The sequence below is a fragment of the Chiloscyllium punctatum genome, chromosome 20 (assembly GCF_047496795.1).
Source record: "Chiloscyllium punctatum isolate Juve2018m chromosome 20, sChiPun1.3, whole genome shotgun sequence".
In the NCBI taxonomy this organism is placed as follows: Eukaryota; Metazoa; Chordata; class Chondrichthyes; order Orectolobiformes; family Hemiscylliidae; genus Chiloscyllium; species Chiloscyllium punctatum.
The window spans coordinates 19968766-19987791 of NC_092758.1; the positions used below are offsets into that span (position 1 = coordinate 19968766).

The following is a 19026-nucleotide window of genomic DNA, read 5'->3' on the forward strand; positions in this document are numbered from 1 at the left end:
AGGAACCCTCCAACCACAAGGGATGAATGCAGATTTCTCCAGCTTTCTAATTTCCCCTCCCCCCACCTTTTCTCAGTCCCAACCCTCAGACTCAGCACCCTCTTCTTGACCTGCAATCTTCTTCCCGACCTCTCCGCCCCCACTCCCTCTCCGGCCTATCACCCTCACCTTAACCTCCTTCCACCTATCGTATTTCCAGCGCCCCTCCCCCAAGTTCCTCCTCCCTATCTTTTATCTTAGCCTGTTTGGCACACCCTCCTCATTCCTGAAGAAGGGCTTATGCCCAAAACGTCGATTCTCCTGTTCCTTTGATGCTGCCTGACCTGCTGCGCTTTTCCAGCAACACATTTTTAAGCTCTGATCTCCAGCATCTGCAGTCCTCACTTTCTCCTTATAAGAATGCCGACAGTCCCAGTCTACTGGTGGGTGTCCAGTTCTGGACAGTTGATCAATCACTTTCAAAAACTGAAAATTGACCGCAGAATTCCAATGTGTCTCCACTAAGGCAACAGTGCAGGTGAATTTCCTACTTCCTTGTGAAGGTGATGACCTTCCTGGCATCGGAACACACCGGCTAAAGCAGCACTTTCAGGAATGGGGTGTAGGAGACAAAAAGCCAGCACACTGATATGTTTCAAAATTTTTAGCCCCATCCATAGCAATCCTTGGCAATAATAAATCCTGAAAGTTTATCCCAAAATGTCTGTGCCAATTCTCAACCTATTTAACCAACAGGAATAATTGCTTCAAAATATTAGCAGTTTCTTATTTTCTCAACAACTGCATACAAGTACTTATCTGCTTGTATTGCTAGTAGTTTGCTTGATCTGGAAGTAACCAAGAAGGCAAGACTGTGGAGCATCACTGTGGATCAGTGCTTCCCTATTACAGCAATTCCACATATCACTATCCTTTCCTGTTGATCAATCATTTTCACTCCATATAATCTGTAATCTTGCACCAGCCAACATAGGTCTGAATTTTCTCCTCTTGACGCTAAGCAAATGTGCCTCTGGGGGTCCAAATGGGAGGTATGCATGACTTAAACTGCACATGTTTACACCTGCCATGCCAGTCCTGCTGTGCTTCATGTTTCATTTAACAGTGAGGATGGCAGATTATGAACTGGCACTCGACAAATATGATTTTGAGTTTGTTGTTTAAATATGTTCTCCAAAGACAATTTTCCCTAAGACTGCTATTTTCACCAGAGGAGGGTGGGTTCACAAACCATACCATGTTAAGAGATTTGATTGGCTCAATCTGTTTTTTTAATGTATGTGAGTCTGTCCTGGTGACATAGATGACAAGGTTAAATTGACCAGCATTGTGTGTGTGTTCACATACATTAGTGTTCCTTTATCTCAAAATGTCCTTCGGCATTCAGCAGTATGGAAACTCAGATAATTATGTAAGTGGGATATACTGTGGTTTAATTTACAGATTGATTTAATGTTGTGATATCTGCTGAACGTTTGAATCAGTTTCCAGTATCCACCAAGAATAGAAGCAGTATCACAAGTCTTTAAAATGCTCACAAAACATTGATCTTTCCAAATTCAATTTTGAGAAGAATTATCCCTTTTATGAGTTCTTAAAATGTAAGCATGCATTCATACAGTCATTGAAAACATTTCTAATTCAACTGACCTGCATTAATCCTGTACAAATAAACAGACAGATTGATGAAAATACTTCAAAGAAAGATATGCTTATTTGAATACCATAAAACTGTCAAACAAAGCTAGTATGTTCATTTGCAGCTGTATAAACAATCCCCTACAGAGCTGAAGCTGAAGTGAATCTCGGATCTCCACTAGTATTCATAAAGAGACCATTTGCTGAAACTGGTTCTGGCCATTGTTCAGTCTATTTTATTGATTCAGTTGCCCATGGGAGTTGAATGAGAGGTAATGGCTGGAAGCTCTAACAACCATGAAGCAAATTGGGCTCTTGTCCCAAGAAATGAGGTTGCACCTTACAACCTGCTCACCACGGCATGTGTCCACTTTTGTTGCTGCATTAGGCAGTGGCAAGGCTGACTCCAGGCTACTCTTGATTCTCAGACATCAAATTCCAGGTGAATGGGCTGCCTTCCAAAGTTGGCATCATGATGTTGGAAGGTAATAACTTGCACTTCCTGAGCTGAAGTTAAGCCCATAATGCAGAAAACAAAGGTTATGCATTGAATGTTGTTATAAGTTATATACATGCAAAATTCCTGACAGAACAAGACTTTAAAACTACATGTAAAATATGTTAAGTGCTTTTGATTTATACAAGACAACTTTGCCCTTCCCTCAATTTATGGTCTGTTACCTTTGGTAGAGATGCTCGGGATCCTGAACTCTGAGTGGTCATGGTAAGCACAGTTGTAATTCCTAGACCAACACGTGCTGGTGCTGCATCCATATTGATCCAGAAGGAGACCCAGGACAGGATAACAATGAGGAGACTTGGGATATACATCTGGATTAAGTAGTAACCCATCTGTCTTTCCAGGTGGAAACGTGCCTCTATACAAGTAAATTTCCCTGAAGTGGGACAGAAAAGTCAATGTGATATGAATTAGGTTAGTTTAAATAAAGTCTACATTGTTTCAAGGATTTTCAGTGTGTTTCAGAGAAACTGTCTGCATTGGTGGGAAGGTCAATGACCAGAGAATACAGATTAAAGATAATCAGCAAAAAAATCAGAAGGGCGATGAACAGAGTTTCGATTTTTTGGCATATTATTTTTTTTGACATGGAACCACATGTAGTGGTGGAATCAGATTCAATGTAATTTTCAAAAGGGAACAATAGTACATGGATAATACCATGTGCAAAGACTTGCAAAGCAATGGGGAAAGGAAATGTACTCATCCAGGCACTGGCAAATACTTCATCACACTTCTGACAAGCCTTGTAGATGCTGAAAAGCCTTTGGGTAGTCAGAAAGTGCAGAATTTCAGACTTCTGACCTGCTCTAGTACTATCGTTATTTATGTTGCTGATTCAGTTAAAGTTCTGGTTAGTAGCAATCTCTACAATGTTGATGGTGGGAAACTCAATGCTGGTTGAACATTAAGGAGAGGTAATGAGACTCTCTTATCGGAAATGGTCATTGGTTGATACTTATGTCCAACTCATCAGCATACACATGGTGGTTATCCAGATCTTGTTGCAAGTGAGTACGTATGAGCTAAGTGTCTGAGCTTTTGTGAATGGAACTGGACATTTAATGTATTATTTACTGTATGGAGATGTTGCATTCTCCTCAGTGGGATTGCTTTAGTTAAACAATGCTTTTTCCATTGCGTATGAAATTGAAAGAAATACGTTTTTAAAAACAGCACATATATATGACAACAAAGTCAAGAGTTTTATTTAAAATGTGTACAGATTAAGAGCAACTATTGTAAATGTTACATTTCCAGTTCCCCCAAATCAATCACATTATGACCTGAGTGAATAAATTGGCACAGCAAGTGATTTATCACTCAGTTTCCAGACTTGCAACAGCAATTTTGTTGCCTCTGGGACCTGTGTAAAATTTAGATATTTATTCAGCAAATTGTAACACATTTGGCATTGGCAAGTGCAAAAATCCATGAAATGCTATACCACATCACATGCTTTCCTGATAAAGTACTATCCATCAAAGCTGAGCATCAAAGCAAAACAATTTAACAGACACAGAATACTTTGAGTCAAAAATGCTGAATAATGATTAAAGGCAAATTATTTACATTTTTTTATTGATTGGATTTAAATGTCTTGTTTAAGTTATCCAAAAACATTATTAATGCAATGGAAGACTTAAATGGGAAAAAGAATAATTTGCAGCACAGAATTCTATAAACTCAATAACTAGAAGGTAAAATCTATGGTTATAACAGGCTTCTAACATTGAGCCTTGCAGTGTTAAGTGTTTATGTACAATTGCTGAGGAGATAATGTTTACCAAGCCTGTTATTATGGCACCTTGCACATCATGTTGGTGACAATGTTTCTGGTTATAATACTGACCTGTATTGTAGTGCTTTGTGCAGTCTCTTAAATCTTTTTCCTCTTGGAGAATAAACTGTGGTAAAGTTAATCCGTCAGCTACCTGTACAGCTTTTTCATCCCATTGAAATATCAAATCATTCATAGTGTATCCAACTGAAGGATAAAAGAGGGAAAGAAATTTCATATTTGAAAAACCTAATACTGCAATACTGAGCATTTAAAAATTCTCATAAGGTTACATGAGTCACTTAGAAGTATGTATAATGCCCAGCATGTACTATTTTTCATATTTTTATAAATACGTTTTTGTAAATCTGTAGTGTTCTAAGATGTTTATTGAAGTCAATTATAACAACAGGAGAACAATTAGGGGCAAATGAGCAGTTTCTCTAAATACTCCAAAAAAGTATAATGAACAGGGGTTAGAAACAGAAGACTAGTACAAATGGAAATGCTTAAAAGGTTTCTGTCACCTAAAGGTAATTTGCTCTGAAACTCAGTGGCACTTTCTGGGACAGAACATTGATTTCAATGGTGGGAAGGTCCATGAAGTCATGATACGCAACATTGGTTGCATGTGGTGGGATGGACAATGGATAAGGTGATAAAAAGTAAAATACAGTAGACACTGGAAATCTGATAGCAAGACAACGTTTCATTATTTTCTCCAGCAATATCCATTACGGAAGTGAACTTTCACTCCTAGCTTAATTCTTCCTTTTTTTTTAACTTGACAGAATCTTTCCAGGTATTATGGTCTCGAGATTTCTCGCCTGATTAAAATTTAATTTGAACTGAACTCAGGTTGCTAGTGACCCATGGGCTACTTTCTCAGTTGGTCATAAAAGTTCAATCTTGCGGTGGGGATCCAAGATGGCCGTGATCAGATAGGTCTGCTGTGCTGTGGTCTGCACCAAAACCCAAGTAAGGTAGGCTTTCACACCCCCCTCACTAGTCATCCATAAGAAAAATCGATAAAACAAAGTAATACAAAATTCCTAGAACCTTTTCGATTCTGTTTCTAACATTCTGGGAACAAGATGAAGATGAATAAAGGAAAGGGAGCGAGAGGATCTCAGCAAGCAAGGCACTCCCCTACAGTGCCAGGCACATCTGCGGCTGCAGCCCTGGCTCCTGTGGCGATGCCCTTGAACCTGTTGGAGCAGCAGAACCTAGTCTCAGAGTTTGTAAAACTTCAAGAGAAAATCGAATCGGCGCTGGAACCAATTTCTGCCATGCTACAAAAGCATGAGCAGAAGATCCGAAAGCTGGAACAAAATGTTGAGGTAGGGGAACAAAGGACCCGGTGTCGGAGACCACAGCGGAGAATTCGGAGGGGCGGATCCAAATACTGGAAGGCCAGGTTCGGGCCCCTGCTGGACCAATGACCTCGAGAATCAAGGTTGAAGGAAAAACTTATGGATAATCGGGGAACGTAAAGAAGGTGAGAGTCTGGTCAGCCTCCTTGACCAGTGGCTCCTGCAGCTTCTGGGGTTGGGACTCGAGTCGGGCCAAGTGCGTGTGGAGCGGTCCCACCGAGTCACGATGTGCAGGTCTGGGTTGGATCAGCAACCCTGCCTGGTCCTAGTGTGACTCCAGTGTTATAAAGAGAAGCAACTGACAATGGAAGCCTCCAGAAAGCTGGGAAAAGACTCACAGGCTCTGGTGTACAAAGGTTCGAAAATTATGTTTTCTGAAGACTTCTCTGGGGCTATAATCAAGAGGAGGAAATCTTTTGATGAAGTCAGGAAGAGATTGAGAGATTTGAATATCTAATATGCTGTGAGGTACCCAGCAGGATTGTGCTTCAACTATGGAGGGTCTGTTTGTAACTTTGACTCAACAGAGAAAGCAAGGGATTTTTTGACTCTTTGAAATAAATGATCTGAGTCGGGGGGAAAACAACAAAGCTATGGACAATGGCCTATCATTCCTTTTGTGGTTGTTGGTCCTACAGCCCTGGCATGGCTTTAATGTAAAATTTCCATTTTTTTTCTCTTTTTTTGTAATTTTTGTTATTTCTTTGTTTCCTCTGGTGAGGGGTGGGGTTGATGTATGGAGGGGATGAGGTGGGCATCTACTTTTAACTCTCATTTGTGTAAATAATAGTTTTTCTTTGTTTCTGTATTGCTTGGGTTTGGGGAGCAGCTGTAGCTGGAAGGAACCAGAATGGTTGTAAAGTTTGGGACGAGTGCCTCCTATGGGCAAGGGGGGGAACCTCCAGCGATTCATTGTTTATGTGTTTCTTTGTTTACTTTAAGAGTATTGGTTAGTTTTTAAAATAGGTTTGGTAGTGTCTTTAGTGGTAGTTTTTAGATTTTATAAATTTTGAATTCTCTCCACTTGATGCACCATGAATAAGCTTCTTCCTCCCAGGGTGAGGGAGCTGCGGACTGCTCTGGCTAGTGGATCATTTAGATGATGCACCTGGAACATAAAAAGGAGCCATTCCCAGATCAAAAGAAAGAAGGTGCTCTCAAACCTCAGAAAGGAAAGGGTTGACATCACTCTGTTACACAAAACACACTTGAATGACAAGGAACATTTGAAGTTAGAGCAGGGAGGATTTCGTGGGGTATTCTTCTCCTTTTTCAATTCTGAAAGCAGAGGCGTGGTCATACTAGTACAGATGAATCTCCCATTCCAGATAATGGAACAAATTAAGGATGAGTATGGGTGGTTTATTATCCCGAAGGCCTTAATAAACAGGGAAGAGTATGGCATCCTGAATGTCTATTGCCTCCCAGCGCACTTTCTTAAATTCTTAATTGAAACAGTCTCCAAATTAATGGCTCTTGGGGTGCGCCATATGATTATAGGAGGAGACTTCAACCGTCTCATGGATCCTGAGGTAGACAGGATGCCAAAGGATCTCTTGGGTATCTCCCTGCAATCCAGACAGCTAGTAGGCTTGTGGGGGGAGCTGTGGCTGGTGGATGTGTGGAGATGTCTCCACCCTAATGGGAGCAATTTTACCTTTTACTCCAACCCGCACAAGTGCCACATGAGTATTAGTATGTTCTTTGTTCTGTTGACCTATCTGGATTCAATGTTATCCTGCAGGATTGGAAACATAGCCATTTCAAACCATGCGGCAGTGTACTTGGATGTAAAGATCAGGGATAGTAGAATAGACACACAGCACTAGTGCATGGATCCATTTCTTTTGAAGGCTAGCAAATTTATACAATACTTCACAAGGGAGCTTAGGACCTTCTGGGACATCAACTCGGATGCGGTAAGTAACCTATCGGTGCTTTGGGAGACAACCAAGGAGTATTTAAGGGGTTTTGTTATTCCATACTCAGCACCCAGGAAAAGGCAGAGAGGCGAGCAGTAACCATTGCTGGAGGACTGGCTGAAAGCAGCCGAATTGGCATTTTATGAGAAACCATCTGTGGTTAAGTTAGAGCGGGCCACAGCTCTCCAGGCTGCTCTGAATTCAGTACTTACCCAGGAGGGAAGTCTCCTTTGCAAAGCAAAGGTTATTTGAATATGGGGATAAGCCAGGTAGATATCTGGCATATCTGACTAGGAAGAAAAGTACCCCGCAGTCCATCCTGTCTATCAGGGAGTACTATCACTCGTGAGTTGACAAAGATGAATGCCATATTCAGGAAATTCTATGCAGTGTTATACTGGTCGGAGGGCGATGCGGATGGAATAGCAAGGATGGAATCCTTTTTTTGAGAATCTGGACCTCCCAGGTATAAATGCAAAGCAAGCCTCCCTTTTGAATGCACCCTTAACAATACAAGAGATACAAGAGGTGGTAAGGCAGCTCCAAAGTGGCAAAGCACTCGGCCCGGACACATTTCCAAGTGAGTTCTATAAGGAATTCATAAATGTTGGCCGAGCCAGTATTGGGTATGTCTAATTATTCATATAGCCAGGGCTACCTTCTGCCCTCTCTAAGGGAGGCCAAAATCTCTCTTATTCTCAAGAAAGGGAAAGATCTTGTGGACTGTTCCTCATATAGACCTATCTTACTGCTGAAAGTAGATTTTAAAATCCTGTCTAAAACACCAGCTCTGAAATTGGAGAAGATATTGCTCACTATTATAAAGGAACACCAGAAGGATTTTATCAAGGATCGTAGCTCTTCCAATAATGTCAGGAGGATGTTGAATATAGTGCAGTTATGTTAGCAGAGGTCAACTCTAGGCTTGGTGATCTCCTTGGACACGGAAAAGGCATTTGATCAGGTGGAATGGCCATATCTTTTTGGTCTTGGAGGGGGGGTGGGGACTTCACTAGGTGGGTCACAGTGCTATATAATGACCCCAAGGCTGTGGTCTTTATGAATGGTGTAAAATCAGGCTATTTTAGCATTGGGAGAGACAGCTGACAGGGGTGTCCTCTCTCGCTACTGCTATTTACCCTAGCAATTGAACCATTGGCAGAGGCTATTCGGAAGGTCTCTGAAATTGTGGCACCAAAGGTAAGAATGGGAGAGCACAAAATTACTCTCTACGCTGACAATGTTCTTCTCCTTTTGGCTAACTTGGAAAAGTCTGTACCTCGGCTAATACAAAAGATTAAGTTTTTCGGCATTTTCTCGGGTTATAAAATTAATTTTACAAAATCAGAAGCCTTGCTTGTGGGGTCTTGGTGGGAGTGCCTGACTTGGAGGATGGAATACAATTTCTTTTCTGGTGATCACAAAAAGGTTTTATTTACTTGGGTATTTTTATTAACCCTGCTTTCCACCAGCTGTACAGAGTTAACTTTGTGTATTTGTTTGATGGGATAAAACAGGAGCTACAATTTTGGGCGGGGCTACCAATGTCATGGTTAGGCTGAATAGCCTTGATTAAAATGAATGTTCTTCCTCGGCTACTGTACCCCATGGAAATGCTCCTGTTGTTGTTTTTCAGAGATGTGTTGTGGAAGCTCAATGGCAGGCTGGGGTCCTTCTTGTGGGGTCATTGACGCCCTCTTATTAAACTTACCAAGTTGCAACTCCCACTGGGTTTGGGGAAGGTGGATTTCCCAGACTTTAAGTGATACCAGGTAAGCGCCCTATTGTCCCATGTGAGTGATTTGGTGTGTAAGGATCCAAAGTCGATATGGCTTGATGTTAGGTTCTCTCAGGCAAGGTGCCCCCTCCTTAACTTGCTGTTTATGAACAGGATGAAATCTGTTGCTGAGCATTGTAAAAGCCCGATCATTATAAACACAGACAAAGCATGGAGAATGATGCAGCAGGGCGAGGGTAATTTACATAAGACCTTACTGTTCACCCCCTTAGTTGGAGCCCCAGTATTTAGGCTGAGGTCAATGGATTCCGGCTTTAAAGCATGGGAGGTTAAGGGAGTCTCCTGTTTGGGAGACTTATTTGAGGGAGAGTACTTCGTGTCTTTCGACCAGCTAAGTCACAAATATGGGCTACCTAGTAGAGACGTCTTCTATTATTTTCAGATTAGGGATTATAAACTGAGAAGGATCATACTTAATGCTCAGCCCTATTAGTCTGATATGGAGAGAAGAGCCCTCTGGTGCGTGGGCACTCTCTTGGTTAGTCCTCTACATCATTTACAGAGAGGGGCACCTTGGAAGGTAAGGGAAGACTCTACTGAGTCTGGAATCAGGAACTAGGAGTATAAATTTCATTTGAAACATGGGAGGATATATGGGAGAATGTGAAGAAAATCTCGATATGCAATAAAGCGCAGGCTATGCAATTGAAGATTCTTCACAGGGTCCATATGACTCCAGAGTGATTAGCAAAGTTCAAGAAAGGAGCGCCTCCAGGATGTCCTAAATACAAAATAAGCTTAGGCACCCTTATTCATTGTTGATGGTCATATCATAAGATCCGTAGGTACTGGGGTGCCATAGCGAGTGAATTGGAGGGAATCCTAGGAATTGAAGTTCGGACAGATCCAGTATCCTTCTTTTGGGACTGCCGAACCTGTCTTCATTAGATGAACATGGAAAGAGATTATTTAACATTCTCATGGATTGTGCAAGGAAAAACATTTTCATGAACTGGATCTCAGAAAATCCCCCACATCTCAAGGGATGGCACAGACTAGTGATGGAGCATGTCCCTCAAGATTATCTTACAAATGTGGTGCACCAAGAAGTGAAACTATTTTATAAGTCGTGGCGGCCCTGAATATTGACCAGGGCCTTTATATAGCCATGAAGGCTGAGTTTGGTGGTCCGGGGGCCTTGGGGGGAGGAAGCTTGATAAATTTAGGTATAATAACTGATGTCCCCATGGAGGGAGCTTCTGTTGAGGTGCGTCGAGTGGTGTAATTTAATTTAATTTAATTTATTTTCAGTTAAGTTAATCCAAGGTGATTTTATCTAATTTGATCTAATGTAAGATAGGTCAGTCTAGTACAATTTATATTAATTTAAACTAATTTGCTAAGTATAGTCATTTATTGAATCTTAATGTGGAAAGATTGTTTTGTACCTGTGTGATAGTTTTGGCTTGTTCTGTAGAGTAGTAGGTAGTTTATTGTTAAAGTTTTTGTAATATAAGATTGCTATACTATGTTTTGTATTTTCTTAATTTTGTAAAAAAAACTTTTCAATAAAAAAAATCACTTTAGTAAATGTTTTATCAATTTGATTCACCAGGCATCCTGCTAGGCATCTAACTGATGTCACATGCTTTCTTGGAACTCATGTCGTTAGTTCACTGTTCCAAATGACATTCTGATTCTTAAAAAAAGAAACTTCTCAAAACTGAAAACAAACGCTTAATTTACTTTAAAAACCAAATTCATAAAATGACAATAAAATATTTTCCCACTTTATTACACAAAGAACAACATGATAGAGAGAGAGAAAGTATTTCAGAAATTGAATGAAACTTGTAAATTGCACTTCATCATATCATTTTCATACCAATTATGAGCAATGAACAAGACTAGGTTAGCTCATTTTAGCTGGGGCAGTATGAAGAAGGTGCAATTGAATTTAACATTTCTGGCTTAGGTAGAGAAAACTCAGCCAGAATTTCTTTTCCTGATAATGACTTTATCCAACCCCAGCCAAGCATGCATGAAAAGGACATTTAGTGAGGTAACATTGTGCTCAGCTAATATTTCTCCATGGTCAGCAGTGATTGTACGGCTCATTAGACAATGTGTACATGGAGTCTCTTTGATAATGTGACATTGAGGGAAACAATGTTTATGAGGTGACAACAGAGAACAGAGTGCAACAAAATAACTGGAAGGTTTCATGTTATCAGAAGTTAATGAATACTATAACGTGACCAACCATAACTAAAGAAACTACACAGGTACTCAATGTAACCCAATGTAACAGTGATTGTAATAACAATAAAACTGACAACCAAAAAGATCAGTCAGAATCATCAATCAGTAACAAAGTACATGGAATAGATGTTGATTTTACTGCACTAGCAGTCCAGAAACTCAGGCCAATACTCCAGTGACATCTGTTCAAATCTCACCCTGGCAAATGGTGAAATTTGAATTCAATAAAAGTTCTAGAATAAAAACTGGCCTAGTGGCGACCACTGCTAATTGTCATTTAAAAACTCCCCGTTCACTAATGTCCTTTAGGAAAGGAAATCAGCCATCCTTACCTGGTCTGGCCAACATGTGACTCCAGACCCACAGTAACGTGGTTGATTTAACTGAATGCTAGCCTTGTCAGCATCAACCATATCCCCTGAACAAATTTTTATTAATATCTATGTACTGACAACAAAGGAGACTAACTATTTGGTGATAACACAGTTAAAGCAAAGTATCAGCATGGATAAAATCATAGGAAATCTGTAATACAGAACAAATAAAGAGTGAAAGTTTGTGAAGAGAAGGAACATGGTGCAGGTCCAAGCCAAGGTTAGTAATTTTATAGGTTCACTCCTGATTATGCAGTAGGGAGCAGACTTTGAACGGAAGATGATTCCTAAACACAGTTGACATTGTGGCGCCAGGACAGTTGCATACTGGAGGAGGGATTCCTAACCTTTGCTGCTTAAAGTTGCAGCAACTTATTATCATGAATAAAGCAGAGTTAAAATTGAGACACTACTTTCTTTTCTCAAAATTTTTGAACTTGCTCCTGTCCAGGCTCCTTGTCGATTGCACCTTCCAGTAACCCATAACTATGTGAAAATTGAATATTCTATGTATGAAAGCTTGATATTAGCATTCAAACAAAAAGGTCAAAGATGGGCAGATGTTGTTGTCTCACTTTAATTTCACATAAGGCTGAATCCATTTTATGCAGTTGTACCTGCCCTCTACAAATGGAAGTAGATGGACGAAACATGGTAAATTACATTTCATAAACATTTTTGGCTCCATTCAACCCAGATCCAACACAAACTGGTCTTGTCCATGTCATGCAAAAATAGAACAATGGTATTAATTAACCTTAGGTCACATGCAATAGTACCAAACTGATCCATTTGACCGAAGTGATTTCACTTAAGACTGTAGTTTTCAGCAACAGTCATGTGGTGGGCAGTTATTGTACAATGTGTTAAGTAAATCACCTTTGTGGCTTGTTAATTTTTGAATTAATATTAAAATAACCTTATTAATAGAGAATACAATAAAAACAGTATGTGCAGGAGAAACTAAGCTGGTCTGGCTATGACTGGTCAAAAATCACGTGACACCAGGTTATAGTACAACAAGTTTCCAGAGCCTTGCTCCTTCTTCAGGAGAGAGGGAGACGTCAGGAACAGAATTTGTAAGTAAAAGATCAAATGGTCATATAACTGATGCAAATTAATTGAACAAACCTAAGATGGCTGTTAAATCTTTAATCAGTTAGAGTGGAGGTGCAGATTTAAAATGATTAATCTGCAAATACCAGAATTTCTTTCAAGTCACTGCCCCAAGATAACTTAAGGTTTGTTCAGTGTAAAGTGGTGACATCTCAGGTCAGACAATGCATTTTAAATGCAAAGTTTTGGTTAGAGTCTATACAAGACCTCACAGTTAAGACACAACAGACTCTAAAGAAGGAGCAGTGCCTCAAAAGCTTGTGTTTTCAAATAAATCTGTTGGACTATAACCTGGTGTTGAGTGATTTTTGACCTTGTCCAACCCAGTCCAACACCAGCACCTCCACACCATGACTATCTCTGTGAAGAGAGAAATGGAGTTAACATTTCAAGTGCAATGACTCTTCATCAGATCAGAGAGTGGAGAATACTTACAGCTTTCAAGTTGCATAATACATGTTTGCACATCCATTGGGAAATTCTTCAAATCCATGGGACAGGAAAGACTCAGTGTTAACCTTAGAAGAAAAAAGAAATTACATTGGGTTCAAAGGTTATATTAAGTGGCTGTGATACTTTTTGACTGGGACTGACCCTACAACATTTGAAACTAGTCTGAACTATCAATTTCTTTGAACAACGAATAATAGCATAATGAACACAACATTCATCAAATGTTTAATACAGGACAGTTGTCTAACCTATTCTGAATGCATGGTGCAGATTAGCAATACAATTCACACCACGATAACTCTACTATTGTTCCTGTTAATATTACAGTTATGGTTTAATGTTGAGATAATAACATTAAACAATGAAATCTCTCCAGTGTTCCAGGTGATTAATAATAGGAAAATAATATTACCTGTGCTTCTCGATGAAAACAGTAGATAGTAAATTGATCTATAGTGGGTTATAGCTTGAGCAAATTAATTTAAATGAAGTGGATATGCTTTGTGACATCGTGCTGGTTACCATGATAGTTCCACCTTCTCTTTGCACTTATTGTGGTTACATCATGCAAGTTATTTTGAATAATCTCCACAAGACTACAGCCATTTACTCCTACGCTAGTTAATACATTCATTTCTCCTTTCCAATGGTCTAATCGCTCTCTACTAAATGTATCCTTTTTTGAAACTAATTGTTATGATCACTGTGTCAAACATTATTGCAATTATCTGCCCACTGTAATTAATTATCTCTCCTTTCTATATACAATAACACAGAAGCAATTGGTATAATTTCTGAGCCTACTATTGTTTATTTAATAAATTCCCTATAATCATTGTGATTAAATCCACTGTTATCTATCATTGTTCTGGAATCTACTAGGATCCCCTCTTTCCAAGTATTCTGATTTTATCCCTACGCACACATACACATGTACACATTAAGGGCATCACCCACATTGACATGTTCTTTTTTTAAATTCATAGTATATAGGCTTTACTGGTGAGTTCTAACTGCTTGTCCTTAATTGCTTTGGAGAAGACATTAACAAGTCACGCTTTTGAATTAATCAAGTCTGATTGGTGAAGGAACAGCATTAGTGAGGGACTGCCAGGACTTTACATTGTGCCATGAAGGAAAATGGCAAAATATTTCTCAAATCACAAGGATGTGTAACTTGGATGTCTAGAAGATGGTGACGGTGCCGTGCATTTGCTCCTCTTGTCCTTTTTGATAGTGGAGGTTATGGGTTAGCGAGGTGCTGTCGAGGAAGTTTTCATTGCTGCAGTGCACTGGTGATGGTAGGAGTGAATGTATCAAGTTGGTTGGTTGTCCTGAATGTTATTGAGTCTCTTGAATTGCACTCCTCCAGGCAAGTGAAGTGTATTCCATTATTCTCAAGACTTGTGCCTTATATGTGATGGTAAAGCTTTAGGGAGTGGGAAGTCAGTAACTAATCCCAGAATGCCTAATTTTTGATCTGCTATTATAGGCATAGTATTGATGCAGTTGGCCCAATTAAGTTTCTGATCAGTGCTGACTCCAGGATATTGATGGTAGGATATTTGGCAATGTTAATGCTATTGAATGTCAAGATGAAAATATTACATTCACACTTTTATAGTAGATCATTGCTGTCACTTGTGTGAATGTTACTTGCCACTTAGCAGTCTATGCCTGAATGTTGTTCAAGACAAGCTGCATGTTGGCTGTATCTGAGGAGTTTCAAATAGAACAGAATACTTTTAAATTATCAGGAAATACATTTGCTTTTGACTTTATGATAGAGAAGGTTTTTGTGAAGCAGCTAAAGGTGGTTGGGCTGAGACACTACTCCAAGGACCCCTGCAGCGTTGTCCTGGAGTTGAAATGATTAGTCTTTAAAGCCAGAATGATCATCCTTTGTGTTCCATAGGATCCTGGATAGTGAACTTGCCCCCAGTTCCTATTGGCACTTTTCCAGGGCTCGTTGAAGCCACACTTGACCAAGTGTTGCTTTGATGCTAAGTGCAATCACTTTTGTTTCAGTTTTGAATTTCAGCTGATTCCCTATGTTACACTGAAATTTTAATAAAACTGGGAGTTGAGTGGTCCTGGTAGAACCCAAACTAAGCTTCAGTGAGCAGACTATTACTGAGAAAGTAACATTTGTTTACACTGTTGAATCCTGTCTTCCATCACTTTGCTGCCAATTGAGACTAGGCTGATGGGACAATAGTGATTAAATTAACTATGCCTTGCTTTTGGAGGATTGGACATCCTGCACTATCTTCCTATTTGTCGGGTAGACATAGTTGTTGTAGCTGTTCTGGAACAGCTTGCCAGCACGGTTTCACAATCATTAGCACTGTGACCTCACAGCACCAGGGACCAGGCTGTGATTCCAGTTTTGGGGGATTGTCTGTGTGGAGTTTGCACATTCTCCCCTGTGTCTGCGTGGGTTTCCTCCGGGTGCTCCAGTTTCCTCCCACAGTCCAAAGATGTGCAGGTTAGGTGGATTGGCCATGCTAGTGTACAGCATGTGTTGGCTAGAAAATTATGTACACTTAAGGCAGGGGTTACGTGAATAGGGTGGGGGTTTGGGTCTGGGTGACATATTTTTCAGAGGGTCAGTGCAGAGTCAATGGGCTGAGTAGCTACTAGCTGCACTGTATGCAATTTATGACTAGATCTAGTTCTCTTGTACACATCTTCTCTACAGGCAGGATGTTGAATTCCGTGCCATAAGCTGACTTTTGATATCACAAAAAATGAATTGAACTAGCTGAAGACCAGTCTTTGTAATAGAAAAGGCTTCAGTGAATCATTTACTCAGCATTTCTGGCTGAAGATGGTTGTAAACACTTTTGCTCTCATCTGCTGAGCTCTGCAGTTAATAGAATGGAGGGCATTCAGAGAATCTCATTCTCCCATGACTTGTTTCAGTTTCTGCAACAATTAATGAGTGATTGTGCCAGGACTGCACAGTTCCATTATATAAATACTGTGATTACAAGGGCAGACCAAATGCTGGAAATTCTGCAGTGAATGATTCACTTCTTGACTCCCCAGAGTGTATCCACCTTCCATAAAGAACAAGTTTGGAATGTGATGAAATATTTTCCAATTGCCCATTTGAGTTCAGCTCTAACAAAACTCAAGAAGCTAAACACTATCCTGGGCAAAGCAGCCCACTTGGTTGACTCACCATCCATTAGAGTCAATGTTCACTTACTCTACCACTGACACATAATTGCAGCTGTAAGTACTTGCTACTAGATGTATTGCAACAACTCGGCAAGGCTCCATCAAAAGCACCTTCGGAATCTGTGACCTTTCACGCCTAGAGGGACAAGGGTAGCCAATATATGGAACACCACAACCTGCAACTTTCCCACCAAGGGACACTCTATCCTAACTTTGAGCTTTATCACTGTTCCTTTACTGTCACTGAGTCAAACTTCTAATAGCACTATGGCAGTACTTGATCTCCATGGACAGCAGTAGTTCAAAGAGACAGCTCATCCACCCACCTTCTCAAAGGCAATTAGAGATAGTTACACCAACATCTCATGAATGAATGAGAAAAAAAAATCTAATGTTTGTACCATCACTTATTGTGATACACCTATTGTGTAATACACCTATTGTGTAATATCATTCCTATTTAATATTCATGACGTCCCATATTGTACGATTGCAAGGTTGTCATCTCATTTTTAAGTGTTCCAGATACTGCACCAGGCTCATTCTTCTATGGACCTGGGTTTGACCCCTGACTAACAGCTCTTGAAAAGCAAAGGATATACCTGGCCATGAGGCAACACAAATTTTGGAGCAATGTTGTTCTGCAGTTGAAATCCACAGAGTTTCCTGGATCAAGAATATGGTGCTGGAAAAGCACAGCAGGTCAGGCAGCATCTGAGGAGCAGGAGAGTTGATGTTTCGGGCAAAAGCCCTTCATCAGGAATGAGACTATGAGCTGAGGTGGTGGACAGATAAATGGGAGGAGGGTGGGGCTGGGGGGAAGGTAGCTGAGAGTGTGATAGGTAGATGGAGGTGGGGGTAATGGTGATAGGCCAGAGAGGAGGGTTGACTGGATAGGTGGGAAGGAAGATGGACAGGTAGGCCAGGTCATGAGGATGGTGCTGAGCTGAAAGGTTGGAAATGGGATAAGGTGGGGGGGGGGGGGGGGGGGGGGGGGGGGGGGGGGGGATGGGGAGGAGAAATGAGGAAACTGGTGAAATCGACATTGATGCCATGGGGTTGGAGGATCCCGAGGCAGAAGATGAGGCATTCTTCCTCCAGGCATCAGGTGGATAGAAAGTGGTGATGGAAGAGGTCCAGGACCTACATGTCCTTGGCGGAGTGGGAGGGGGAGTTGAAGTGTTCAGTCGTGGGGTTGGTTGGTGCGGGTGTCCCGAATTTGTTCTCTGAAGCGCTCCACGAGTAGGTGTCCTGTCTCCCCAGTGTAGAGAAGACCACTTCAGGAGCAACAGATACAGTAAATGACATGTATGGGCATTCAGGTGAAGCTTTGATGGATGTGAAAGCTCCTTTGGGGCCTTGGATGGAGGTGAGGGAGCAGATGTGAGCACAGGTTTTGCAGTTCTTGCGGTGGCAGGGGAAGGTGCTGGGAGTGGAGGGTGGGGGCGTGGAGGGAGAGAGTCACGGAGGAAATGGCCTACCAACCAATACCTACCAATACTGTCATGGAGCAGTTATGTTTGTGACAAATACACTAGTGAGGACAAAACCAATAAGCATTTTTTTTCATGTTGATTCTCTCATCACCTGCTCCAGACCCAGTTTGGCCAATATGTCCTGTAGTACTCAATCAGTTCATGAAACTACCATCCCACTCTTGCCGATGGACCCTGTAGTTGCCCACCCTCAATGCTCCATCCTCAGGCATTTTCTTTCCCATGATTAACCTGAAACCATTCAATGGCATTCAGAACCAATATTGAGAAATCCTGGGGTCAACTCTTCCTAAAGGTAATCGCCATTTCATTCCAAGTCGAAGAGAACACGCCCAGGAATGGTGATGGTCATGCACAAATTCCATAATTCTATGAAGTCTGGGAAGTCGGCTACAGATAGATATGACTCTGTGACTATGACTATGTTTGGCTGTTGCTTGACTCAACTCTGAAACAGCTCTCCCAATTTTTGAACAATCCTCTCAATGCAGGGTCAACTGGATTATGTGCTTATGGCGTTTTAGTATCTGATATCTGTTTCATACTGGGCTGTAGACCCAATTCTATTCTTATTATACATTGTTGTCAAGCATGTTACAGGCTTACTAGGCATTTTCAAAGGATAGTTAAGAGTTAGGCATGCTCTGTAAGTCATCCCATGAACAGGTTCCCATCCCTGAAGGACATTAGTCAACCAAATGGATTTTTAAAACAACATGTTTATTGCATGGTCGCCATTATTGATGCTAGCTTTTAGTTCCAGATTTATTTACTTAATTAATTGAATTTAAATTCCCCAGCTGTCATGGTTGATTTTTAAATTTGTATCTTCCGATCATCAGTCCAAACCACTGAATTACCAGCCCAGCATCATACGCACAGGCCCTTCATTCTCCAATCACTAGATATTCCCAAAAAGGTTGGTCCACCTCCATGATGTTTATCAACGTACTGTGAGATGGAACCTATTTGTAATTTTTGACTGTTTGCTGAAAATATCCAGTCAATTAGATATATCCATGTGTTGCCAATATGACTAATCAAACACTGGCATGCAATTCAAGGACAATCGATGACAAGCCAACAGACGTTAAGCTTACCCTTACATAGATTATTCATGGATCAATTTACTGTATTGAAAAAGATTAAAAAGAATAATCAATTATGC

General features: G+C 40.7%; 1 protein-coding gene across 5 annotated transcripts in view; it reads right to left on the reverse strand.

Annotated features, from left to right (window-relative positions):
- glra1 (glycine receptor, alpha 1) overlaps nt 1–19026 on the reverse strand; it is a 148986-nt gene that overhangs the window by 55753 nt on the left and 74207 nt on the right. For all 5 annotated transcript variants that reach the window (XM_072590468.1, XM_072590466.1, XM_072590465.1 and 2 more), the window contains exons 5-7: nt 13159–13241; nt 4011–4145; nt 2320–2534 (exon numbers count right to left, since the gene is read on the reverse strand). In XM_072590468.1, the coding sequence (XP_072446569.1) occupies nt 2320–2534; nt 4011–4145; nt 13159–13241 (433 nt within the window). The remainder of the gene's footprint in view (nt 1–2319; nt 2535–4010; nt 4146–13158; nt 13242–19026) is intronic.